Source organism: Ochotona curzoniae, unplaced genomic scaffold (assembly GCF_017591425.1).
Source record: "Ochotona curzoniae isolate NIBS_2020 unplaced genomic scaffold, NIBS_Ocur_1.0 contig_605, whole genome shotgun sequence".
In the NCBI taxonomy this organism is placed as follows: domain Eukaryota; kingdom Metazoa; phylum Chordata; class Mammalia; order Lagomorpha; family Ochotonidae; genus Ochotona; species Ochotona curzoniae.
The window spans coordinates 4,158,690-4,182,330 of record NW_024466491.1 but is presented as its reverse complement, the minus strand read 5'-3'; the positions used below and the strand labels follow the sequence as shown (position 1 = coordinate 4,182,330).

At 53.3% G+C, this 23,641-nt stretch overlaps 1 protein-coding gene across 2 annotated transcripts in view; it reads left to right on the top strand.

Moving 5' to 3' along the window:
* CACNA1A (calcium voltage-gated channel subunit alpha1 A) overlaps positions 1-23,641 on the top strand; it is a 131,596-nt gene that overhangs the window by 35,321 nt on the left and 72,634 nt on the right. For both annotated transcript variants that reach the window (XM_040990668.1, XM_040990669.1), the window contains 2 exons: positions 19,875-19,966; positions 22,083-22,235. In XM_040990668.1, coding sequence (XP_040846602.1) covers positions 19,875-19,966; positions 22,083-22,235 — 245 coding nt within the window. The remainder of the gene's footprint in view (positions 1-19,874; positions 19,967-22,082; positions 22,236-23,641) is intronic.

Genomic DNA, 23,641 nt, shown 5'->3' with positions numbered 1-23,641 from the left:
AGTGGAGTGGCCGGGACTCGAACCGGAGCCCATAGAGGATGCTGGCACTGCAGGCAGCAGAATAACTTGCAGCACCATGGCACGGGCCCCCAGTATCAGCAGTATCTTCTACAATCTGTCTCTTGCATTCGTCTGAGACTCCTCAAAGAAGAAACCCTCTGCCTCACCCATTTTCATGGCTGTATAGTGCGCAGTGGGCTGGCTGCTGTAGCCAGCGTTTATCCTCATTGCAGTTCGGCTTCTTCCTCTGGGGCTGTTTGAAAGAGAGCCGTCCCCTCTTTCTTGCAAATGAGCCTGTCTAGGCCATGTACGCAGGAATGGAACTGCTGAGTCGTGCACTCCATGCAGCTTTGGCCTCGCTAGATGTTGCCAAATTGCCCCCGGGAAAATGGTTGCGCTAATATCCGTTCCCAGGGGCTGGCTGTGCTGGCAGGCAAAAGCTTTGAAAACCTCTGGCTCTGGAAAGACCTGAAGGAGCTCCTGTGCTGTGACTTAAAGATATATTTTTGGGGGGCCTGGCGCGTTAGCCTAGCGGCTGAAGTCTGCACCTTGCACACACCAGGATCCCATATGGGCACTGGTTCTTATCCCAGTGGCCCTGCTTCCCATCCAGCTCCCGGCTTGTGGCCTGGGGAAACAGCCGAGGAGAACCCAAAGCCTTGGGACCCTGCGCCCGTGTGGGAGACCTGGAAGAGGCTCTGGGCTCTTGGTCTTGAACCAGCACAGTTTTGGTTGTTGCAGCCGCTTGGAGAGTGAATCATCGGATGGAAGATCTTGCTCTCTGTCTCTCCCCCTCTCTGTGTATCTGACTTTCTAATAAAAATAAATCTTTTTTTTTTAAAGATACATTTCTTTATTTGAAAGGCAGAGTTACAGAGGGATGGGAATAGAAATTTTCCATCCAGAATCTGCCCCCAGTCCCAGCACTTGCCCATTGATGCCGTGGCAAAGCAAGACCAGTGGTTCAAATGGCTGCAACAGCCAGAGTCGGGCCAGGCTAAAGCCATCTAGTCTCCCACGTGGGTCCAGGAGCCCGAGCACTTGGACCATCTTCCACTGCTTTCCCAGGAGCATCAGCAGGGAGCTGGATGCAAAGTGGAGCAGCTGGGATTCGAACTGGTGCCCCACGGGATGCCGGCACCGCAGGCTGTGGCTTAGTGCACTGTGCCGCCATGCTGGCTCCTCCTGTACCATTTAACATGCAGTAAGTGTCAAGGTGTGATCTTGAAGGTCCAGTGTTATCGGGGTGACTGGTGATGCTGACATTTGGGTGTTTATATTTGGCCCCTCCATACAGGGTGGCTTGTTCTTGCTTCCTGACACGATATCAGCACCCGCAGCAGAAATCCTTTCTTCGAGTTGGAAAGATGCTGAGGGGAGAGCCCGCTGTGGGAATGAATGAACCCACTGACATTGAATCCACTGTACAGTGGGCTAGATTTGTGGTGCAGTGAGCCAAGATGCTACTTGCAGCAGTGGCCCTATCAGAGCCCCTGGTTCAGCTCCTGGGCTGCTCTGCTTCCAGTCCAGCTCCCTGCTGATACACCTGGGAAAGCAGCAGAGGAAGGCCCAAGTGATGGGCCCTGACTAGGCCCGCCCCCAGCCCTGGTTCCTGTGCTTGACAGTATGTACAGCAGACTGGTCCAGTCTGTCCCACATCCCATTCAGCTCTTGTACACATCAATGGGCGGTGAAGCCTAGCTCAACCCAACCAGCCCCATTAACCAGCCCACACGTGTCCAGCCAGGCCCGCACCCAGCCCTGGTTCCAATGCTCATTAGTGAGAGCTGCAGCTCATCAGAGAGGTACTCACACTTTGCCTACTGGATCCACTCCCTACTCTGGGTCTTGCACTCTCCAGGTGGTTCTGCAGTCTGGCTTGACAAAATCTGCCCCCAGTCCCAGCACTTGCCCATTGATGCCGTGGCAAAGCAAGACCAGCCTTCGCATCCTCTGGCTCATGCCTGCACCAGTGGGTACAGTTGGTTAGCACAACCAGGCTCTCCCCTTAACCCAGTACTCATGTTCACCAATGGGAGCAGTGTCCCAGCAGGGGAGCCTCCCAACCCCTCCCCTCGGGGCCTCCCTTCTTAGCTCACACTCTCTTGCTGGTCCACGTGTACTGGTGGGTGCTGTGGCCCACTATGGCATGGCCCTTCTCCCCTCAGCATTTGCTGGTGGGTGCTGTAGCCTGGCACAGCCCAGCCTGCCCCAAGTTCCAGATCATGCTTGTGGGTGCTACAGCCTTGCCCATTCCCGGCCCTAATGTGTATTGGCTGGTGTTGTAGCCCAACCTGGCTTGTCCTGCATACTGTCTTGGTTCTCAGATCTGCCAGTGGGTATCACGAACTAGCCCAGCTGAGCCTGCCCTCAGGCCTGACCCACATGTATGCCAGTGGGTGATATGAACTGCTCAGCCTGGCTCACCCCACACCTGAACCAAATGTATGTCAGTGGGCACCGTAACCTGGCCTGGGCTGGTCTTGCCTTGGTTCTTGTGCTCACCTGCAGGGACTGTGTCCTGAAAGAGAAGTTCCCCAAGCTCCTCCATCAGGTCTCCTCCCAGTGGCAGATCTCGCACACACTGGTGGGTCCTTGGCACAGCCTGACTTAGTCCACCTCCTGTCGTGGCAGGAACAGTGTCCATGCATGTCCACTGATATGCATGACATTCCAAAAAGTTGCATGCAAATAAACTTATCTTTTACTTTTGCTCTTCCAGGAGCTTTTGACATTTGAAGGGGAGGAGAAGTCAGGGGTCTTAATTGGGTGTGGAGTTAGCTAGACTGCTAATGAGCATTTAAAAAATATATTTGTTTGTTTGAAAGGCTACAGTACAGAGAAAGAGAGAGAGGGAGAGGGGGAGGGCATGAGAAGAGAGAAAGGGAGAGAGAGAGGAAAGGGAAAAGAGGGAGGGAGAGAGAGGGAAGGAGAGAGAGAGGAAAAGAGGGAGGGAGAGAGAGGGGAAGGGAGAGGGAAAGAGAGGGAGAGAAGGAGAGAAAGAGAGGGAGAGAGAGGAGGAGGAAGAGGGGAAGAGAGGGAGGGAGGGAGGAAGAGAGAGAAGGAGAGAGAGAGAAACGCGGGGGGGCATCTTTCACCCTCTGGTTCATCTCCAGATGTTTGCAGTGGTCGGCGTTGGGCCAAGCTGAAGACAGTAGTCAGGTGCTTTCTCTGGGTCTCCCATGTGGGTGGAGAGGTCCTAGTGCTTGAGATATCCTCCACTGACTTCCCAAGCGCATTGCCAGGGAGCTGGATCCGAAGTGAAGCAGCATGCATGGGATTTGAACTGACACCCGCACGGGGTGCTAGCTTCACAGGCAGTGGCTTAACCCGCGATGCCGTAACTCCAGTTCCTAGTGGACACATTTTGATGCATTCACCGTCTTCTCCAATTTCCTAAGCAAACCGTGGCGGTGAAAATCTTGCTCGATTTTTTCCGCCTTCTTGCACGAAGCTTGGCGGAAAAGCTCTCCCCTGTGGGTTTTTATTTGTTCTTCAAAGCCTCAGCGGAAGTTGAACTTTGTCATCTGATCAAACTCCTTGACTATGTATTTGCATTGCATTTCAAGTTCTTTTTGAAAGATTTATTTAAATTTATTGGAAAGATATAGAGAGAAGGAAAGAGAGTTTTTATATGTTGGTTCATTCCTCAAATGGCTACAATAGCAAGAGGTGAGCTGATTTGAAGCCAGAAGCTTCTTCTGGGTCTCCCACACAGCTGCAGGGTCCTAAGGCTTTGGGCCATCCTTGACTGCTTTCCCAGGCCACAGGCAGGGAGCTGGATGGGAAGTGAAGCAGCTGGGACATGAACCGGTGCCTATGTGATATCCCGGCACTTGCAAGAGGGAGGATTAGCCAGTTGAGCCATCACGGCGATCCCTGTAAAGTTTTGATCTGCAAAGGTCTTGGGGGGGAAGGGTTCTTGGTGATCACACTGTGTGTAAGCAGAGGTCTGACTGTGATCCCCAAGGGTAGAGCTGCCCGTGAACCCCAGGGCTCTGATCACACAGCAGTGCCCATCAGCAGCCCCGCTTGCTCCACACCACAGGAGGGACAGCCAGAGTCATGTCTGCCAGCCTGTGGTGCCAGCACATGGTTGCTGCTCAGGACAGCAAATTGAACTGGGAAGCAAAAGTTCTTAGGCTTGCCATGGGTTGCAAAATTGACTCACCAAGTTGTAAAATGAGGACCAGGGTTGGCACTGTCACACAGTGGGTTAAGCTGCCACCTGCCATGGCAGCATCCCATAGGGGTGCTAGTTCAAGTCCTACTTGCTCCACTTCCAATCCAGCTTTCTGCTGATGTGGCCTGGGAAAAGCAACAGAGGATGGCCCAAGTGCTTGGGCTCCTTGTCACCCATGTGGAAGACCTGGATGGAACTCAAAACTCTTGGTTTCAGACTGGCTCAGCCCTGGCTTTTGCAGCCATTTGGGGAGTGAACCAGCAGATGGAAGATCTCTCTCTCTAACTCTGCCTTCTAAATAAATAAATAGTTCTTTTAACAAAAAGAAGAGGGGGGCCATTTGTGGATGGTCCGAGAGACCATGGAAACAACACTTGGAGGTAGGTGAGTTTTGAGTCTGCCAGCTGTACCACATGGGATCTTGTAAACCCAAAGGCTCCCTTTGGGAAGGTTGCCCTGGGTGATCCGAAGTGAGCAGAAGTGCTTGGAGACCGTGGGGGAACGATGCTGACTTTGAATCCTTGTCACATTGCCAAGCTGTAGGATTCGTGGACTGTACAGACTCCAACCCCTTGACCTTGCTCACGGGGGAGTCTGGGTCTCTTCCCATTCGTGCACCGATGGACGCGCTTTGTTTCTGCATTTGTTGGGGACTGTGGTTAGCTGTGCTCATCTGCTGTGCTGTCGCCTCTCCATGTCCACGTTCAAGACCTGGTGGGTCTGTACTTCGAAGTGGAATGATTGAGGCTTGACATGGTGGCCTAGTGACTACAGTCCTTGCCTTGCACATGCCAGAATTCCAAATGGGTGCCAGTTCATGCTCAGTGACCCCACTTTCCACTCAGCCTGTGGCCTGGGAAAGCAGTCAAGGACCACCCCAAGCCTTGGGACCCTGCACCCGCGTGGGAGACCCAGAGGAAGCTTTTGACTCCTGGCTTCAAATCAGCTCAGCTCCAGCGATTGCAGCCACTCTGTATATCTGACTTTCCGACACAAACAAATACATCTTTTTTTTTTTAAGAATTGGAATTGTTGGTTCATGGGGTAGTTCTCCATGTCATATTTGTTCATTACATCGGCTGCCTTCTGCACCTGATTTCCGTTGTCAGCCTCCCAGCTCATTGGATAGAAGCTCAGAGAACTTCATCGGCTTGTCCGGGGGTGCCCAGAGCTGGCAGGCGGTGCATCTTATGCATTCATTTATTTTTATTAGAGAGCGAGAGATCATGCATGCTTCCATTCTGTAGTTTGCTTCCCAAATGCCCACAAGAGCCGGGAGCTGGGGAGTCAGTCTAGCTCCCCGATGTGACTTGAGGGAGAGAACCAGTTAACTGAGCCACCATCGCCGGCTGCCTCCCAGCTGTGACTCATGTCAGCAGGGAGCTGGAGTCGGGAGCCGCCCCAGGTACTCCGATGTCTGTGTTAACATTTACTTCCCATTGACTATACACAGATCTCTTCGAAAACGCGAACATTCATCCAAACTGACACACAAACAGACCACACATGGTGACATTTGCAGTCGAGAGCAATGAAAACAAACATGTAGATGCAGCATGAAGTCATAGCAGCTTCCTAAAATTAGCTCGAGCGTGTGCTGGAGCGCCGCACGGATCCCACAGCCACCTCCTGGAGCTGTGGACAGAAGTCAGAAGTTACACGCAGGGCGCTGGCCTTGCGATGCAGTGAGAAAGTGAGCTACCAGCTTGCCACAGTAGAGTGGCAGTTCCAGTCCTGGCTGCTGCCACCCACCCCTCCTGCTTCCCATCCAGACCCCTTGGGAAAGCAGCAGAGGACATCCCTGCTACAGACATGGGAGACCAGGATGGAGATCCTGGCTTCTCCAGGCTTCAACCGGCATGACCCAGCTCTGGCTATTGTGGCATTTGGGGAATGAATCACAAATGAAAAGATCCCTTCACTCTCTCTCTCTCTCTCTGCCTTCTGAGTTAATTAAGTGAATCTTTTTGAAAAGAAGTTATCTGTAGCTTGTTACCTGTTCAGGGATTTGCTGGTCCTTGACCCTATGTTTACAGTGTGTGTGTGTGATCTTTCATGCTTACCTTCCTCTAAGTCGAATACCACCACCACCATCCTCATTTTACAAATGAAGAAACAGTCTCAGAGAGGTTCCATCACTCACCCAACATCACCCGCCTTGTAAGTGCTGGGTCCTGGATTTGAACTCCTATGTCAAGCTTGCCAGGCTCACACTCTTGAGAGCTTGGAGTTCTGCAGGATAGAAACTTAGGGAAATGTTTCTTTTTTATTTAAAGCTTTAAAAATTTTTATTGGTAAGGCAGATTTACAGAGAGAAGAAGAAACAGAAAGATCTTCCATCTCTGGTTTACTCCCCAAGTGGCTGCAATGGAAAGAGCTGAGCTGATTTGAAGTCAGGGACCAAGAGCTTCTTCCAGGTCTCCCTCGTGGGTGCAGGGTCCCAAGGCTTTGGGCCGTCCTCCACTGCTTTCCCAGACAGGGAGCTGGATGGGAAGTGGAGCAGCCGGGACCTGGCACTTGAAGGTGAGGGTTTAGCCACTCACGCAGGGTGCCTTTGGACCTTGTGGTGCTCATCTGGATGATGAGGGGTGGTTAGAGGAGGCAGTGGTGGGGCCTCACTCTATGAACTGAGCTTCTGGATCTTTCTGGGTGCATTCCAAGGGAGGGTTGCTGAGTCGAAGCTGTTAAAGTCAGTTCTCCTGAAGGGGAGCGTGCGGCCTACGGAAGATGCTGCGAATCTAGCTTGCTCTTTCAGCTCTCGTATCTGACTCTCCATCAGAGGGCTTGCTCTGGCATCACGGGGTCTGCTTAGCCTGGACACCCACCCAGGAGCACCCCGCAACCTCTGAGCTCCACAGTCAGTTACCCGTCATTGCCCCGTGTCCTCAGGGAGACTGAATTCCAGTTTTTCCCATTGAAGCCCACTCCTTCATGTCCCTCCAGCCCTTCCCTTCCTTCCAGGCTCCTCAGTTGGTTGTGCCTTGGACCATCTCCCAAATCGTCCACCTGCCTCCAATTCTTCATCTTTAGATTCTGTTTTCCCAGGATCCCAAAACCGACTCAATGAGCTCCCAGCACCCTGGACAGCACTCCCTAAGGCGGTTCCTGTCCTCCTTCCTTCCCTTCACCCCACGCTGGCTGGTGTAAGGAGGGCCCGAGTCACAGCCAGATGGCCAGGTGACCTTGTCCCGTTGCCAAGCTTCCTGGACATTTTCTCCATGGTGTTGGAAAGAAGTCTACCATCCGTGTATCTCCAGGTCTGCGGGGCTGATGGAGAGCTTGTCCTTCCATATTGCTGGGACAGATGCCAGCCTGCCGTCCCAGGGGTATCTGGCCGCTGCCTCCACAGTTTCGCAGAGCTAATAATGCATCTCTCTCTGGGGCAGGGAGTGGAAACCTCAGCAGAGCGGGAAGCCAGTGAGAGCCTGGGGCCAAGGGTACAGCACCATCCCTTCTGTGTGGGAAGGACCTTGTTTGACCCGGAGGTGAAGATGAACACTCCTTCCCCAATGCTAGCATTGTCCAGGATGAGGGGCTCTTATAGCCAATACATACCATGAAAAAAAAAAAAGAAAGCAGATGTAGATTTCAATTGTTTTTTTCTTGCACCAGGGTAAACTTTTGATTCCATTTTTCCTTGAGCTTTTAGAAACACTCTGGTCAAGCAATGAAACTGAGATAAAACCGAGGTTGGGTTGTGTTGAGAAGAGGAGCCCACACACACACACACACACACACACACACACACACACACATACTTTTTCATGATGTCTCTTGGTGCTTGGCCTGGATGAAGTTCCAGGCTTCAGAGTGGTTATTGGGACTATTTGGGGAGTGAACCCATGGATGGAAGATCTTTGTCTCTCTGTGATTGATTCACATCAATCAATCAAATATATGTATGTTGTGTAACTTTTTTAAAATGGGAATTGTATCCCTACCCAGACAGGTAGAACTCGGTGAGACGATGCATTGGAGCTCTTAAAACAGGCTGCTGCTGAAGTCACACTGAGTGCTATTAGTTGCTATTAAGACTAATCGCTATAATTATGGTAATGGTAATAATAGTAATAATAATTGCTCCAGGTCCAATTCCATAGACTGGTTATTTAACTGCACAGAACATTCTCAACTGTGAGTCAGGGGACCCACACCCAGCCTCGCCTGCTCTTAGATCCCAGACCCCCACCCCCTCCAACAGCTGCTTTCAAGTTGAAGGCGAGAGGGGTCCTCCTTGTGTAAGATTTCAACTCAACCAGTCTGGGCCCAACATCGTTCAGTGCTTGCAACATCAGCACCCGATCCCAGTTCCAGCTGTTCCACTTCTGCTCCAGCTCCCTGCTGATGTACCTGGGAAAGCAGTGGAGGACGGCCCAAGTGATGAGGTACCTGCACCCACATGGGAGAGACAAATGGAGTTCTTGGTTCCTGGCTTTGAACTGGTCCGGTTCTGGCTGTTATGAGATTTTGGGAAGTGAACCCGCAGATGGAAAAATAAATGCTAGATCTATCTCTCTCTTTCTCTCCTGGCCAAATAAAAGAATTAAAACAAAGAAGAAGAAATCTTAGCCAGTTGCATGCAGTTCCATGCAGCACATTGAAAACAAAATGAGGGCTTTAGCCGTGGAGGGCTAGCCCTTGAGCCTGGGTCCCTGTCACACTGCGTGGGAGACCTGAACATGGCTTTGGTCTGGCCCAGCCCCAGCGGTCAACAAGTGTTTCGCGGAACGGACCAGTGAGAAGGACCATCTCGGTCCATCTTTTTCTCCCTTGGGTGTGTCCGTCTGCCTTTCAAATGAACTTTTTTTAAAAAAAGATATATTTGTTATTTGGAGGATAGTAACTGAGGGGAGACATCTTTCACTCACTGATTCACTTCCCTCTAAATGGCCACCATATCTGAGCTCATCTGAGGCCAAGAGCTTCTTCCAGGTCTCCCATGCAGGTGCCAGGGGCCCAAGGATTTGGGCCTTCCCCTGCTGCTTTTCCCAGGTGCGCTAGCAGGGAGCTGGATTGGAAGTGGAGCAGCTGGGACTTGAACCGGAGCCCATGTAAGATGCCAGCATTACAGGCAGAGGATTGGCTCAGCATTTGTTTTTGTTTTTTTTAATGTATGCTTCCACAGTGGCAAAGCACAGAAAGCTCTGGACGGTTGTGTTAAGTCTTTCTTTGTGTTGGGGGTCATTGGAAAAGCTCAAAATGCTCCACCCCCTTCTGCAGCTCAGCAGAAAGCCTGGTGTGTGCATGCCTGCTGCTGGCAAAGGCAGACTCCGCGTGGGTCCACTGCCAGGAGACCCCGCCGCAGCGTGTCTCTAAGCTCAGGCTCTGTGTGTGGAATCCCACGGCCACTCTGAGCTCCTGGGAGACTCTGCTGCTGTCGCTGCAGCCGCTGGGCACTCTGAGTCCCAGCCAACAGCCCTCTCTCTTCGTCCCTGCCCAGTGGAATGGAAAACCCCGCGGGGTTTGGGCAGCAAGTGCAGGTACCACACAGCCTGGCTGCAGCATCAGCACCCCACTTTGGCAGCTCGGACAGCTGGTCGACCGCCCTGGGGGAGGCAGGGGCGGGCAGGCAGGCAGCGGGTTCCTGGCAGATGCTCAGAGATCCCGGCCAGCCTCACCAGCACCGCCTGGCACATCCAGCAGGCCTCCTTGGGGAGGAGACTGGTGGTCTGCTTGGAGAGATTCAGTCCAGAACAGTGCTGTCACCCATTGGTCCCTGAAGTAGCAGGTGGACACTCATTTCTGCTTTTATTTTTCACTGTAATCTATTTGATTACCCAAAGTTTTTTTTTTTTTTAATCATTTGAACCACTTCTTAATGTGCAGTTCCCTGGCCTTGGCTGTGATTCTATCACCGCCCACTTCCAGAATTTTTAAAACTTTATTCGAAAGACAGAAAGAGCTGTCATCTGCTTCTTCGTATCCCAAATGCTCCTGAACTGCTAGAGACAAGCCAGGTCACAGAGAGGGGGCTGGGAACGCCCTCGGGGGTCTCCCACGTAGGAGGCAGCAGGGATCCTGTGTCCCAGGATGTGCCCGAGCCGGGATGCTCGAGCCAGGAGCTGGACTGGGCATCGAAGGAGGTGCCGGAACTGGGGTCACAGCGGTGTGGGCAGATGACTGCAGCTCTGTGCCACGCCACGCCCACTCCCGGGTCACACCCACTGCACGCCACGCCCACTCCCGGGCAACGCCCACTCCCGGGCAACGCCCGCTCCTGGGTCACGCCCCTCCCGGGCAACGCCTGCTCCCGGGTCACACCCACTGCAACGCCACGCCCACTCCCGGGCCACGCCCACTCCCAGGCATTCCACCAACTTCAGCACCGCCCGCAGGTGGAATCCTGCTGTCTGTGGGTCCTGAAGGTCCCTCCTCTTCAAGGCTGACACGACAGCCCGTGGCACAGAAGGCCCCCCTGTCTGCCGTGGGTTCTCCTTTCATGGGGTCATGGGAGGGGCCTCCACCCTTTGGCTGTTATGCATAATGTTTCCCAGGCACGGGTCAGAGGTTGAACAATTGGGACTCAAACTGGTGTCCATAGAAGATGCCAGCACCGCATGCAGAGGCTTAGCTCGCTACACCCTGGCACCCCCTAGTAAAACATTTTTTTTAAAGATTTATTTTTATTGCAAAGTCAGATACACAGAGAGGAAGAGAGACAGAGAGAAAGATCCATCCTCTGGTTCACTCCCCAAGTGGCTGCAACAGCTGGAGCTGAGCTGATCCGAAGCCAGGAGCTTCTTCTGCGTCTCTCACGCAGCTGCAGGGAAGGCTTTGGACCGTCCTCAGCTATCTTCCCAAGCCACATGCAAGGAGCTGGAGGGGAAGTGGGGCTGCCGGGATTAGAACTGATGACCATATGGGATCCTGACGCGTGCAAGGTGAGGACTTTAGCCACTAGGCTACTGTGCTGGGCCCCGTATGTTTTATTTATTCAAAAGACATAGCTACAGAAAGAGTCAAGAGAACTATTCTATCTGCTGGTTCATTCCATAAATGGCGGCAACATCCAGGGCTGGGCTAGGCTGAAGCTTGGAGGCTGGAACTCCATCTGGGTCTCCCACATGGGTGGAAAGGTCCCAGGTCCTTGATTGCTACCTGCTTCTTTCCCGTGCGCGTTATCTGGGAGCCAGATGGCAAGTGCAGCAGCCAGAATGTGAATGGGTTTGCTCAGCTTTTTGTTCCTTTTTTTGGAAGATGAAAGAGCTAAGGGCAGGTTCCATGGCCCTCGAAGGAGAGAGCTGGGGGCGGAGAAGCTGTGAGGACACCCAAGACAGAAGGTAGAGCGATCGGGAGGAGGACGTTGGATGTGGACAGGGGCCTTGGTCAACTTTATATTGCTATAGTAAAATTCCAGAGTTTACATCTTAAATACAGAGAGGTTTGTTTAAGGCACGTTTATTTGTTTGAAAGTCAGTTATCCAGAAAGACAGAGAGAGAAAATTTCCCTCTATGGATGCACCCACACCCCGCCATCGGTGGCAGCAACAGTCAGGGCTGGATCCAGCCAGAACTAGGAGCCAGGAGCCTCTTCTGGGTCTCCCACGCGGGTGCAGGGTCCTAAGGCTTTGGGCCGTCCTCCACTGCTTTCCCAGGCCACAGGCAGGGAGCTGAATGGAAAACGGAGCAGCCAGGAAACGAGCTGGCACCCTTGTGGGATGCTGGTGCTTGCAGGGGGGAGCACGACTGAGAGCTTGCACCGAGCCCTCTCACTTCCACTTCTTAGGAAACAAACAGCAAAGGATGTCACTCTGTGTGTGTGTGGTGGCCGGGGGGGTGGGGGTGGCATCCTCTTGATCTCAGCGACTCCTAGTCACCCCCAAAGGCCCTGCTTCCAGGTCGCGTTGAAACATGAACGTGGGGGCCTGGTGCTGTGCAATAGCCTAGTGGCTAAATCCTCACCTAGCATGTACCAGGATCCCGTATGGGTGCTGGTTTGTATCCCACACATACTCAAATACATAGCCAGATACACAGAGATACAGACACACACAAAAAAAACACACGCAGACACACACAGAGACACACACACGCAGACACATGTGCAGCGACAGATGCATGTTCATATACACGCACACCTGTAGACCTGCACATACAGCGTCACACACGTGTGCATGCACACACAGTGTACACACCTCATCTTCCTCTTGCTTTAAGCCTTTAGCCCCACAATGACCCCCCAGTGCCCCCTTCCAGTCTCTCCTCCCCACAAGCCCATCCCCACCCCATCAGCAACGCCCCATCACCCAAAGAAAACCCATGACCCAAACAGTCAAGAGTGCATCCGTGGACCGGTCTCCATGGCAACAGCCGTGAATGAGCCAAGCAAAGTAACCTTGGCGATGGCGTGAATGAAGAGTGGCCCGTTGCCATGGCGATGGGTTGAATGGAAAACCCCTCCCTGCCCTCCTGCTCCCTCACCACCCTCCCCTTCGCCCTGCGCCAGCACGGCACACGACGTCACGGAGCTGGAACAGTCAGCGTGAAGTCGGTGTGTCTATTTTCAACCCCAAGTTACAAAAATACACTTCCACAAAGCTCACGCTCCAGCTTGTCCCTCCCCTGCCTCCCACCCTATTCTCTTGTGTTTCTTCCTAGGACTCCCCTCTCAAGGATACCTGGGGAAGGGGAGGGCAGACAGCTCCCAAAGCAGCAAAGGGGGAGGTTTCCCTTTGGGGACCAGCACTGTCCTCCAAAACTACCAGTTAATGAGAGGAACCAACTTACGGCAGAAACGGGGGCACCGATACAGCTTGCATCTATAAGAGGCCAGCTCCTGAGGTTGACCAGTTCTCCATCAAAGAGCCGCCCTCCCACCCTGCTCTGCCCATAGCTGGAACATATACCATGGTACCATGTGCTCTCTGCAGCTGATGGACAAGGACATGCGGACACGCTTAGAAACCCAAGCGAGGAAGTCTGGATCTGGAATTCAGTGCCTTGGAAGGGTTCTGAGGGGAATCCCAAGTTTCTCAAACTCAAAGTCTGCTCATGGTATTCACACCTTCATTGCTTGATCCACTTTCTCATTCGACTCGCTCAAGCGTCGCTGTAGCCAAGAGCTAGGACTCGCGCAGGCGTCTGTCCGTGGAAGCTGTCGAGGGAGGGCACTGTGACCTGGCAAAGGGATGCTCTGACTTGGCAAGAAAGAGAACATCTCGGGGTGTTGAGAAGGGCCCGCTCTTACAAGGCACTGTTGAAAACACTGAAATTGTTACAGTCTCGTTTAATCCCCCCAGCAAGCCTGTGAGGAGAGGGCTCTGCCGTGTGCCCATTTTATGGGTAAAAATATCAGAGTTGTGGCCGATTCACGTTGTTGTCACGTGACAAGGGAGTTTTGGAATTGCCAGTGAGTAAGACGGAGACAGGCAGACTAACTCCTGGAAGATTCCTTAGGAAATTAATGCCCTTTGCCACAGCAGCACCGTCACAGGCTTAGGGATGGGTATAGAAGTGGAGACAGACTTTCTGTGGCCAGTGGGGTGTGTGGTATGTGGTGTGTATGGAAGAGCTCTCAATTCTTTCAATCCATTAACGTTTAAAGACCGCTGAACTGAAACTGTCCTACTGTGGGGGCCCCCTCAATGCTTGTTGATAGAGAGGGGAGCGGGAAGGGTCCTTCTGGATCATTCCAAAGTCAGCATTGCTGGTGTGTGTGTGTGGAGGGGTTTGGGGTTGGGGGGAGAGAGTGACCCAGGCAGGGGCAGCACAGATGACCCTGGCCTCACCTCTCCCATCTGTGAAATGGGACCAGCCACCGCCGACTTCAGCAAGTCATTGCTATAGTAAAGTTGACGGGAAGTCCTCCCCTCACTCCACCCCCACCCCTTTTTTGTGCAAAAGTTGTGTGACTTGGGGCAGGCTCCCTAACGTGTCTGGCTTCCGCGCAGCGGGGAGTCGCGGTCTCTTGCGGGCAGCCTGACCCCTTGCTTGTCCTTGTGACAGGTGTTTGGCATCTTCTAGTCGCTGTCACCGCCACTAGGGGTGTCTCACTCCCGGCCCTGCAGCAGCGGCTGTTTGCCAAGGAGCAGCCTGACCTGTCCCTGGGGATTGCTTAGCTTCATTTCCGGAAAGCTTTTGGGGTTGGCGTTGCTGGTCTCTAACGGTGGTGGCCCTGCAGTCAATCCGTGCTGGAGTGCCTGGGTATGAGTGCCGGCTCGTCTTCCGATTGCAGCTCCCTGTTCACGTGTACCCCCGGGAAGCAGCAGTGCATGGCTGTCAAGCGCTTAGGTCCCCGCCACCTGTGTGGGAGACCCAGATGGAATTCCTGACCCTTGCTTAGTTTTGGCCTGGCCCGGCCTAGGCGATGGCAGACATGTGGAAATGAAACCAGCAGATGGAACGGTTGGCTCTCTCTTATTCTCTCTCTCTCTCTCTTCTTTCCAATGAGCAAAAATAAATAACAGGGACCCGAGTTGTGGTACAGTGAGTGAAGTCGCCCCTGTCGGAGTCCCAGCTGCTCTTCTCATAATCAAACTGCGTGTTGTTGCCCCCGGGAAAGCAAGAGATGATTCTCTCGGGACTTGGGGTCCTGCCATCCACTTGGGGGACCCGGATGGAGCCTGAGTTCATCCCAGCCCTGGATGTGGGGGCCATTTCAGAAACAAGCAAGCAGATGGAGGATCTCTCTCTGCCTTTCCAATAAATACATCTTTTTAAAAAATTTTTAAGCATATTCAAAGTTCATAGACCACGAAACAGAAAGATGTGTTTATCTAAAATTATTTGAAATTATCTATCCAAAATTATTTGAAATGCTTACCTGTGAGGAATCTTCCAAGAGTTCATGGAAACACGTATCATTGGGGAAAAAAAACAAAACCTATGCTTGGATTTCAAAATTTGGGGATGCCAAAATTAACTTCTCCTTTAAGTCCATTTTCCACGAACTCCAAGTTCCCTCTCGGATCCGCCCTTAAGGAAAGCTGAAACCTGGCCCTTGTGTCAGCACACCGGGGGGCGGGGGGAGAGGCGGGGGTGTCCTTGAAATGAGCTTGCACCACGGGGAGACCCCTGCTGGCGCTGGACCCCAGCCTGCTGTCCCTGAGGTGCCGTGTGCCTGAGTCCAGGGCAGGGCCCTGCTTCCGGCTTCCTGCTTTCCTGTGCAGCTTGGATATACAGCCAGGAACCAGGAGCTTCTTCCCATGTGGATGCAGGGGCCTGAGTAGTTGTGCCATCCTTTTCCAGGCATTTTAGCGAGGAGCTGGATGGCAAGTGGAGCAGCTGGGATTTGAACTGCATCCATATGGGATGTTGGCACAAAAGGCAGGGGTTAGCATGATACACCATGATGCCAGCCCCAACTATACCATTTTTTAAAACGTTTGTTTTTAGTGCAAAGTCAGATGTACAGATCTTCCATCCACTGGTTTGCTCCCCAAGAGACTGCAATGACCGGAGCTGAGCCAATCCGAAGCCAGCAGTTTGGAGCTTCTTCTGGGTCTCCCATGCAGGTGCAGGGGCCCAAGGCTTTGAGCCATCCTTGACTGCTTTCCCAGGCCACAGGCAGGGAGCTGGGTGGGAAGTGAAGCAGCTGGGACACAAACCGGCGCCCCCACGGGATCCCAGCAGATGCAAGGCGAGAACTTTAGACTTAGAAGAAGATCCTGGCTCCTGGCTGTGGATCGACATCTCCAGCTGATGTGTCCATTTGTGCTTCTTCTCCTCTCTTCTCTTCTCTTCTCTTCTCTCCGCTGGCTTTGCTCATTTTCTTCCTCGCTGATTCTCACACAGCAACTCTGCGTGTCGGGGTAGGTACAGCGTGACCCTGCCATGGCTGCATGCAGTGACTCAATGATGACAGCATGGCAATAAGTGTCCCGGGGGCTTCAGACACGATCCTTATTATGTGTCAGAGACACTCAACACCCCTGCCTGCTAGCTCTTTTAAAACAACGTATCTTTTTTTTAAAGATTTATTTTTATTATTTTTTTATTGGAAAAGCGGATATACAGAGAGGAGAGACAGAGAGGAAGATCTTCCGTCCGATGATTCACTCCCCAAGTGAGCGCAACGGCCGATACTTTGCCGATCCGAAGCCAGGAGCCTCCTCCAGCTCTCCCACCCGGGTGCAGGGTCCCAAAGCTTTGGGCCGTCCTTGACTGCTTTCCCAGGCCACAGGCAGGGAGCTGGAAGGGAAGCGGGGCTGCCGGGATAGAACCGGCGCCCATATGGGATCCCGGGCGTGCAAGGCGAGGACCTTAACCACTTGCGCCACGTGCTAGGCCCTAAAACAATGTATCTTTTACTCTCCTATTCTTACAGAAGTGGAGAAAGACCACCCCACCCCACCCCACCCCATGCTCCACAAGAGACAAGACTTTACTCCCGAGACGTCACAATGGGGCCACCTTCCTGAACTCCCCCTCCCCCACTTCTAGAATCTTCTACGCTGGCCCTCAGAATCAAGGGGCACTATGGCTTTCCCCACACTCCTGTCACCTTGGGAATTCAGTGTGGCCGTAGTGAGCCTGCCGTTGCTCGGAGGACACAGGAGAGAAGATGGTTGAGGCTTAGCTGAAAGGTTTGTAAAGCAGACTTGGGTGAAGAATTTTAGGCAAGGCAGAACGTGCTGAGTTCTGCTTTGCTTTCCCAAGCTCTTGCCTGCCCGCTGAGAATGTTGTTTTTTTTTTTTTTTTTTTTGCCCTGTCATTGTTGGATGCTGATTTCTGCTGACTCATCTCTCTGAGCCAGGCAGGAGGGAGGAAGACAGAATTTCTCATTGATCTTTCCGGGCCCCCTCCCCGTTTTGGGAGTGACTCAGCTGTGATTCACATTTTAATTAATGAAAGGGAAAAACCTGATCGAGTCCTAAGGCAGGCGTCCAAGAACGCCTCACTCCAGGCTGATTATAATAATAGTAATAAGACCCGGAAAAGAGAGAGAGAAGTGGGTGCCCTGAATTCAGCCCCAGCTCAGCTCGCTCCCTCACTCCCGGGGCAGACAGTCCAAATCCGGAGCACCGTTTTGCTGCAGAGTTAAGCTGAGGTCAGGACGGGACACGGAGGGACAAACCTCCAGGGAGAATGAGAGAATCACGGCAGCTTCACGTCCAGGCAGCAGCACTCACCCCGTCTCCTGCCCGCCCTGGAGTGAGTTGTCCTCAGAGCCACTGATGCTGGCAGGTGCTCGACTGTTTGGGGCCACAAAACAAGATAGATTTGACACATCGGGACAACGCTGGGCTTGTGGCGTTGAGCGCTTCATGAAGGATCCCATGATCGCTAAGGGCTGACATCCAGCACAAGAAAGACCCTTAACGCCCAGCAGCACAGAGCAGTGCACTGAGCCTCCGCTTGCAGTGCCGGCATCCCCTATGGGTGCTGGTTCAAGTCCCGGCTGCTCCACTTCCCATCCAACTCCCTGCTTGTGGCCTGGGAAAGCAGCGGGCGATGGCCCAAGTCCTGCACCCACAAAGAAGACCCAGAAGAAGCTCCTGGCTCCTGGCGTTGGATCAGTTCAGCCAGCCTATGTAGCTATCTGGGAAAGGAGCCAATGAGTAGAAGATCTCTCTCCTCTCTCTCTGTAAATCCGCCTTTCCAATAAAAATAGATCAGTCTTAAAAAAAAAAAAAAAAAGACCTTTGAGGAAGAAGTCTCCAGGGTCGCCATGGGGAAACTGAGGCACGGCAGACTGCTCCCCTTGATCCACACAGAGGCTTTCGAGAGATGAGCCCTCGTGGCAGAGGTGCAGCAGCCCCTTCTGCGTGTCTTCCATCCCGCTGGCTGGAGGGGTGGACGGGGGAAGTGCTGCTGACAGCTCACTCAGGAGCCTTCCGTGGGATCCTGTTTAAAAGACTGGAAATCTCTCCGTGGACCCCAGAGAAGACTGCGGAAGCTGACGCTGCGGCTGCCGGAGCGCATTCACGGCTTTATGGAGTGGGTTCCTTTGAGGGACTAGGCGTACTTGCTTCCCCGAGTCAGACAAAGTGGCAAGGGTCAGCAGAGAGTTCACGAAAATTGGGAGGTTTGAAAAAAAATGATGCGTGGTTTCAAATAATTTTTTTAACACTAAAAAAGTCCAGTTTTCAATTAACTTTTTTTAAAATTGATTTTTGATGGCTCAATGCTTAAATTCTCTCTTTGTATCCCGCGCCAGGATCCCATATGGGTGCCAGCTCGTGTCCCAGCTGCTCCACTTGCCACCCAGCTCCCTGCCTGTGGCCTGGGAAAGCAGTGGAGGACGGCCCACAGCCTTGGGGCCCTGCACCCGCGTGGGAGACCTGGAGGAAGCTCCTGGCTATCGTGCCAGGTCTTCAATCCCTCTTTTAAATGAATAAATGATTGTTTCAAAGCTTTGAAACAAGCAAAGAAGGGGAACTGGCAGATGAGGAACTTAAAGTGTGAAACCTGAGTCAGTGTGCGACGTGGCACCCAAAAAAAGGGAAATTAGAAAGCTGAAGAAACAGGGAGGGCTCCTGTATGCACTTTAAAAAATAACAAGATTTTTTATTTTTATTTGAAAAACAGAGTTATATAAAGAAAAAGAGAGAAAAAGATCTTGTGTCCACTGGTTCACTCCCCAAGTGGCCGCAATGGCTGGAGATGAGCCAATCCAAAGCCAGGAGCCAGGAGCTCCATCTGGGTCTCCCACACGGGTGCAGGGTCCCAAGGCTTTGGGCCGTCCTCCACTGCTTTCCCAGGCCACAGGCAGGGAGCTGGATGGGAAGTGGAACAACCAGGACTTGAACCAGCGCCCATAGAGGATGCCAACACTGCAAGCAGAGGCTTAATGGGCTACACCACTTTTCCACAATCCCTTCACTGACATGGTATCATGTTTGGCTAAAACCTACACACAGCCTCCCATAGACTTCTCACTCCTACGACACATGTATTGTTTTGGGAAAAAATAACAGCCAGGGGAAAAAAAAAAAAAAAGCCTGCCTCCCTCTCCGCCCCTCACCCTGCCTGTGTCTGAGCTCAAGGAAGACCTGTGGTGCTGCAGTGGGGAGGCCACTGCTCAGCATGCCCGCAGCCTGGGATCTGAGCCTGAGCTCTGCTTCCTGCTGGGGTGGACACTGTGGAGAGAAGCAACCGGACTGGGCCACGGCCTAGTTGCTGATGGGTCATTGGCTCACGTGTCAAGGTCCAGAGCCCTAGACACAACGGTCCCTTTTGCCCCAGCCACTCAAGCATTCCGTATTGACCTATCCAGGAAACAGGTGGAAAGAGGGGGCCCCTGGACTCTCCTGCGGCTCCCTGAGGTCTCTGAATGAGAATGGGGAAGTGTGTCACCCGCCCCGTGATCCCCACCCACTCACATAGACAAGGAGGGGTGACATTGTGTGACCTCCAGGGCTGACACCACCGGCCACTCTGCACTCTTGTTATTTTTCTGTTTTTTTTTTTTTTTTTTACTACCTTCATAGTAGTGGTGTTGGATGAGCCAAGCGACAAGCCTGGAATCAAGTAATCCTCCCAGCCACTTGAACCGTGTTGGCACGGCTGGGGCCGCCGTGGGGATTGGAACCCCACACGACGCAGGGCAGTGAGGAGCGGATACAGCTTATCACCCTGAAGAGCTGTTAAGCAGCAGAAGCCCCACCCTCTGCCCTGCCCCCTATGGGCCGCTCCCCCAGGCGCCCCTCTCCCAGGCACCTGCCACCTGTTCTAAGGTTCCACCCATCATCTCTCACCTGAAGCCCCTCAGCTCTTACCTCAATCTCCCATTCCGCCTTCTCCCTTACAGCATCTTGGCGACAGTTGGGACGGAGTTTGACCTTCGGACGCTGAGAGCGGTACGGGTGCTGCGGCCACTCAAACTGGTGTCTGGAATCCCAAGTACGTAAGTTGCCCATCCCCTGCACAAGGCACGGGGGAGGGGCGTCTGGGTAATTTCTTGCTTCTTTCTCCTAAATTTCTCCCTTCACCCCCCCCCCCACACACACATACTCATGCCACCCGTGAGCACCCATTTCACAGATGGAAAACGAGGCTCACACCACTAAGCCTGGATTCTCCCGGCTTGCACGGCCCTCTTATCTTCTGCTCTTCTTATTTCCCCAAAGCAGGAATACACAGGGTTGGGATGACCCGGGAAATGCCTGCCAAGGTCCATAGAATACAAAGGCCACTTTTATTTTTTTAACGCATGTAAAGATTTTTTTGTGTTTTTTTTTTTTTCTCATCATCCACTTGTTCCTGGAACTCTCAAGATCCTTGGGATAGATTCAAGCGCGAAGAGAAAAATAGCGCTAAATACCTCTGCCCTTGTCAGTGACCACGGTTTGGCCCGTCCGCCTGTCCTCGCTCGCAGCCTGCCAGGGTAGAAGCTGTTATTCATGTCACCTGGGATGCTCCAGCTTCAAAGACTTACCACTTCCCAGAGCGCAGCCGGCAGGGTGGCTTCCCCCGCCCCCACCCCCGTAGGAACGGGGCGTTCGTACCAGCAAACGCCACCTATTCCCAAGCGCATTAGGGGCCACCCCAAAAGCAAGTGGCAAGCGAAGGTCCCTGGGTTGCAGCCACCTGGGGCAGTGCGCTAGCGACGTGGTTGGGTGTGGATTCCTTTGGTTAATCTGCTGGGAACCCGCCACTTTACAGATGCAGAAACTAAAACTTTTTCTAATGTCCCTACTTCCTACTGGCTGGGTCAGGTCCCCCCAGCAGCCGTGATGGGGAGGGAGGAGCCTGGCGCACCTGCTCCCTAAGGGAAGGAAGGGCTTATGGGGATCGGAGGGAATGAAGGACAGCACGATGGAGAAGGCGGAACACAGCATGCAGCACATGGCTTTGGCCTTGAGTCCCTCCCGGGGCTGGCTGCTGCACTGAGAGAGGTGAGGAGGCAGCCGTGCCCACCCACGGACGGCAGCTCTTGACGATATAGCGCAAGTCTGCCAGGAAGAGGTGGGGTGCCAGTTCTACAAAGAACAAGATCCAGGGGAGACACCAGCAGGGCTCTGACCACTGAGCCACACCACCACTTCTGGTAGTACAGACCATCCGCTGTAGGGAGATCCTGGGTGCTAATCCCTTGGGGAAACTGAGGCATGACTGTGTCTACATATACATCGCAGAGCTTGCCACAGAACTTGGGATGAGTTGGAACCCCGAGTTAGACTTCCTCATTCGCTCGCCCTCCCGTGCAGCCCTGGAAAGCTAGCCTTACCACAAGAAATGCCTGGAGCCTTAGCATCCCGAGACTTTCAGAGGGTGTCAGCTTCACCCCTGCCCCTTCCAACTTCACCCCTTCGTCTCCCAAGTGAAGATGGATGCTCAGACCCTTCTCTCTCGGACGCAACATCTGGCCCCGTGAGAGGATCAAAGGGGTTTTGGCCTGAGATTCTGGAACCTGGTTACGAGTGGCACATCAGCCACCCCCCCATTGCCTCGCCCATCTGCCACCCTTTCCCACAATTGCCCCCTTCTCTGGCTCTAATTCCCCACCCTCTGTCTCCATTGGGTGGCTGAGGACAGAGACAGCGGCATCAACCCAGCCGGGGGGGAAAGCGAGCTTGGAGTCTGAGAGACTTGGGTTCAAATCCCAGTTCTGCCATTGCATAGGCTCTGATGGAGGTTGAGGGGTGTTTGGACCCGCAGTGTCCACCCACTCCCGGGGAGGCCGAGGAAGAACTGGGACACCACCTGACATCTGGGGGGAAGATGCCACCTTGTGGTGGGGTGATGGAACAGCATTCAGAAACACCCCCCCCAAAAAAAAAAAAATTAAAAAGGCACCTGCTGGCTGGGAACCGCCCCACATCCAGAAACTTGGCTCGGGAACACGTGAATTTCTCACCCAAAAGGTCACCAACCGGAACAGATGCCAGATCAAGTCTAGGCAGGGCTGTGGCTGAACGCAGCATCCTCCCGCCCTGCCCCCTGACCCGAGGCAGGGGTTCGGGTTGCCACCTCACGGGCCCCTGTGGGGCTTCTCTCTCTTTCTGTCTCCTCCCAGGTTTACAAGTCGTCTTGAAGTCAATCATGAAAGCAATGATTCCTCTCCTACAAATCGGCCTCCTCCTTTTTTTTGCAATACTTATTTTTGCAATCATAGGGTTAGAATTTTATATGGGGAAATTTCATACCACCTGCTTTGAAGAGGGGACAGGTAAGGCGATAAAATCCTCGGCGGGCTGTTGGTTCTTTCTTAGTGACAAGTTCCTGGAAACATTCTCCTGGCTGCGGCTAAGGACCTTCTCTCAAATACACACACACACACACACACACACACACACACACACACACACACACACAGACTTGGCAGAAAAAGTACTGAGTAAACTAGTCTGTCCTCCTTGCTCCCCCAGCTTCCTCGAGATCTGGGTGGACGCTCCAGCTGTGGGCTGAGGCCTCTGTAAAGTGACCTGGGGCGGGGCAGGGGAGGGCAAGTGTGAGCTGGACCAAAGAAGTAAGCCAGCGTGGGGTCCCACTAGGAAGCAGTGTATATGGCACACCTCAGCAGGAGTTTGTGCCCCTGCAGAGCTGGGAACAGGTGTTTTCAGATAGGGGGCACACCTGCGGGGGAGTGGGGATGAGAGGAGGACGGGGTGCAGGGGAGTGACCCTGTTACCTCCAGGACCTGACCTGCTGACCTCCTCCTGGACATCAGCCAATCAGAGTCCAGCACCCCAGCAGGGTCCCAGCTCCTCCCTCTCCAGTGTCCAGCTAACCTTCATTGCTTATAAGGGAAGAATGGGTCTGGGGCCAGCAGAGGGACACTCGTCCCTCAGTAGTGGACGCCGGGAGTGGGGGGCGTGGAGAGGGCTCAGCAGTGAGCCTGACGCAGAACAGAAGGTCAGGTGGTGTCCCCTGCCCCCTCTGCTAGGGACATGGGGGCCAGGAATGTCTTCGGTTTGTTTAGAGAACAATCCCTAAAATAGAACCCTTGAGCGGTAAAGCGGACCCCCCCCCCCCCGCCCCACCCAGGAAGGTTTGTGTGGAGCAGAGCCCCAGCCAGGGGGCAACCTCTGTCTCCTGTAGGGGCTTCTGCCCACTTTCTCCCAGTGATACCCAAGTACGTCGGCAGGCCAGCTGTAGGGACGGGCGCTCTCCCAGCGGGTGGGGGGATGGCAGGGACGCCAGTGAGGAAGGCTTATGGGAGATGACTGCTTTCGCTGGTTTTTTTTTTTTTTTTTTTTTATCCCCTCTCTCCTCTTCTTCCTCTCTCCTCCTGTGTCTCCTGGGCTCGTGAAGTTTGCTCAATATGGAATGTCCTAATTATTTCTTTCCCCCATGAGGAAGGTGTTGATTGAGGAAGAGCTATTTTGGTGCCTCCCTCCCCACCCCCCCAACTCAGGCGGAAATAGAGAGAGAGAGAGAGAGGCAGCCCTCCTGGGTCCCATCTGTGGGATTCTGTTTTGCAGGTTTCCCAGGGCCGTCTGGGGTCTGGGTGAGGTCAGGAGGGGACGCAGGTGGATAAGGAGCCTGGATTTAGGAAGATGGCTGAAAAGCTCACAATTAAAAATATAAGATGTGTGAGTAAGACACAGAAATATGCAGACACCCAGGCAGCTG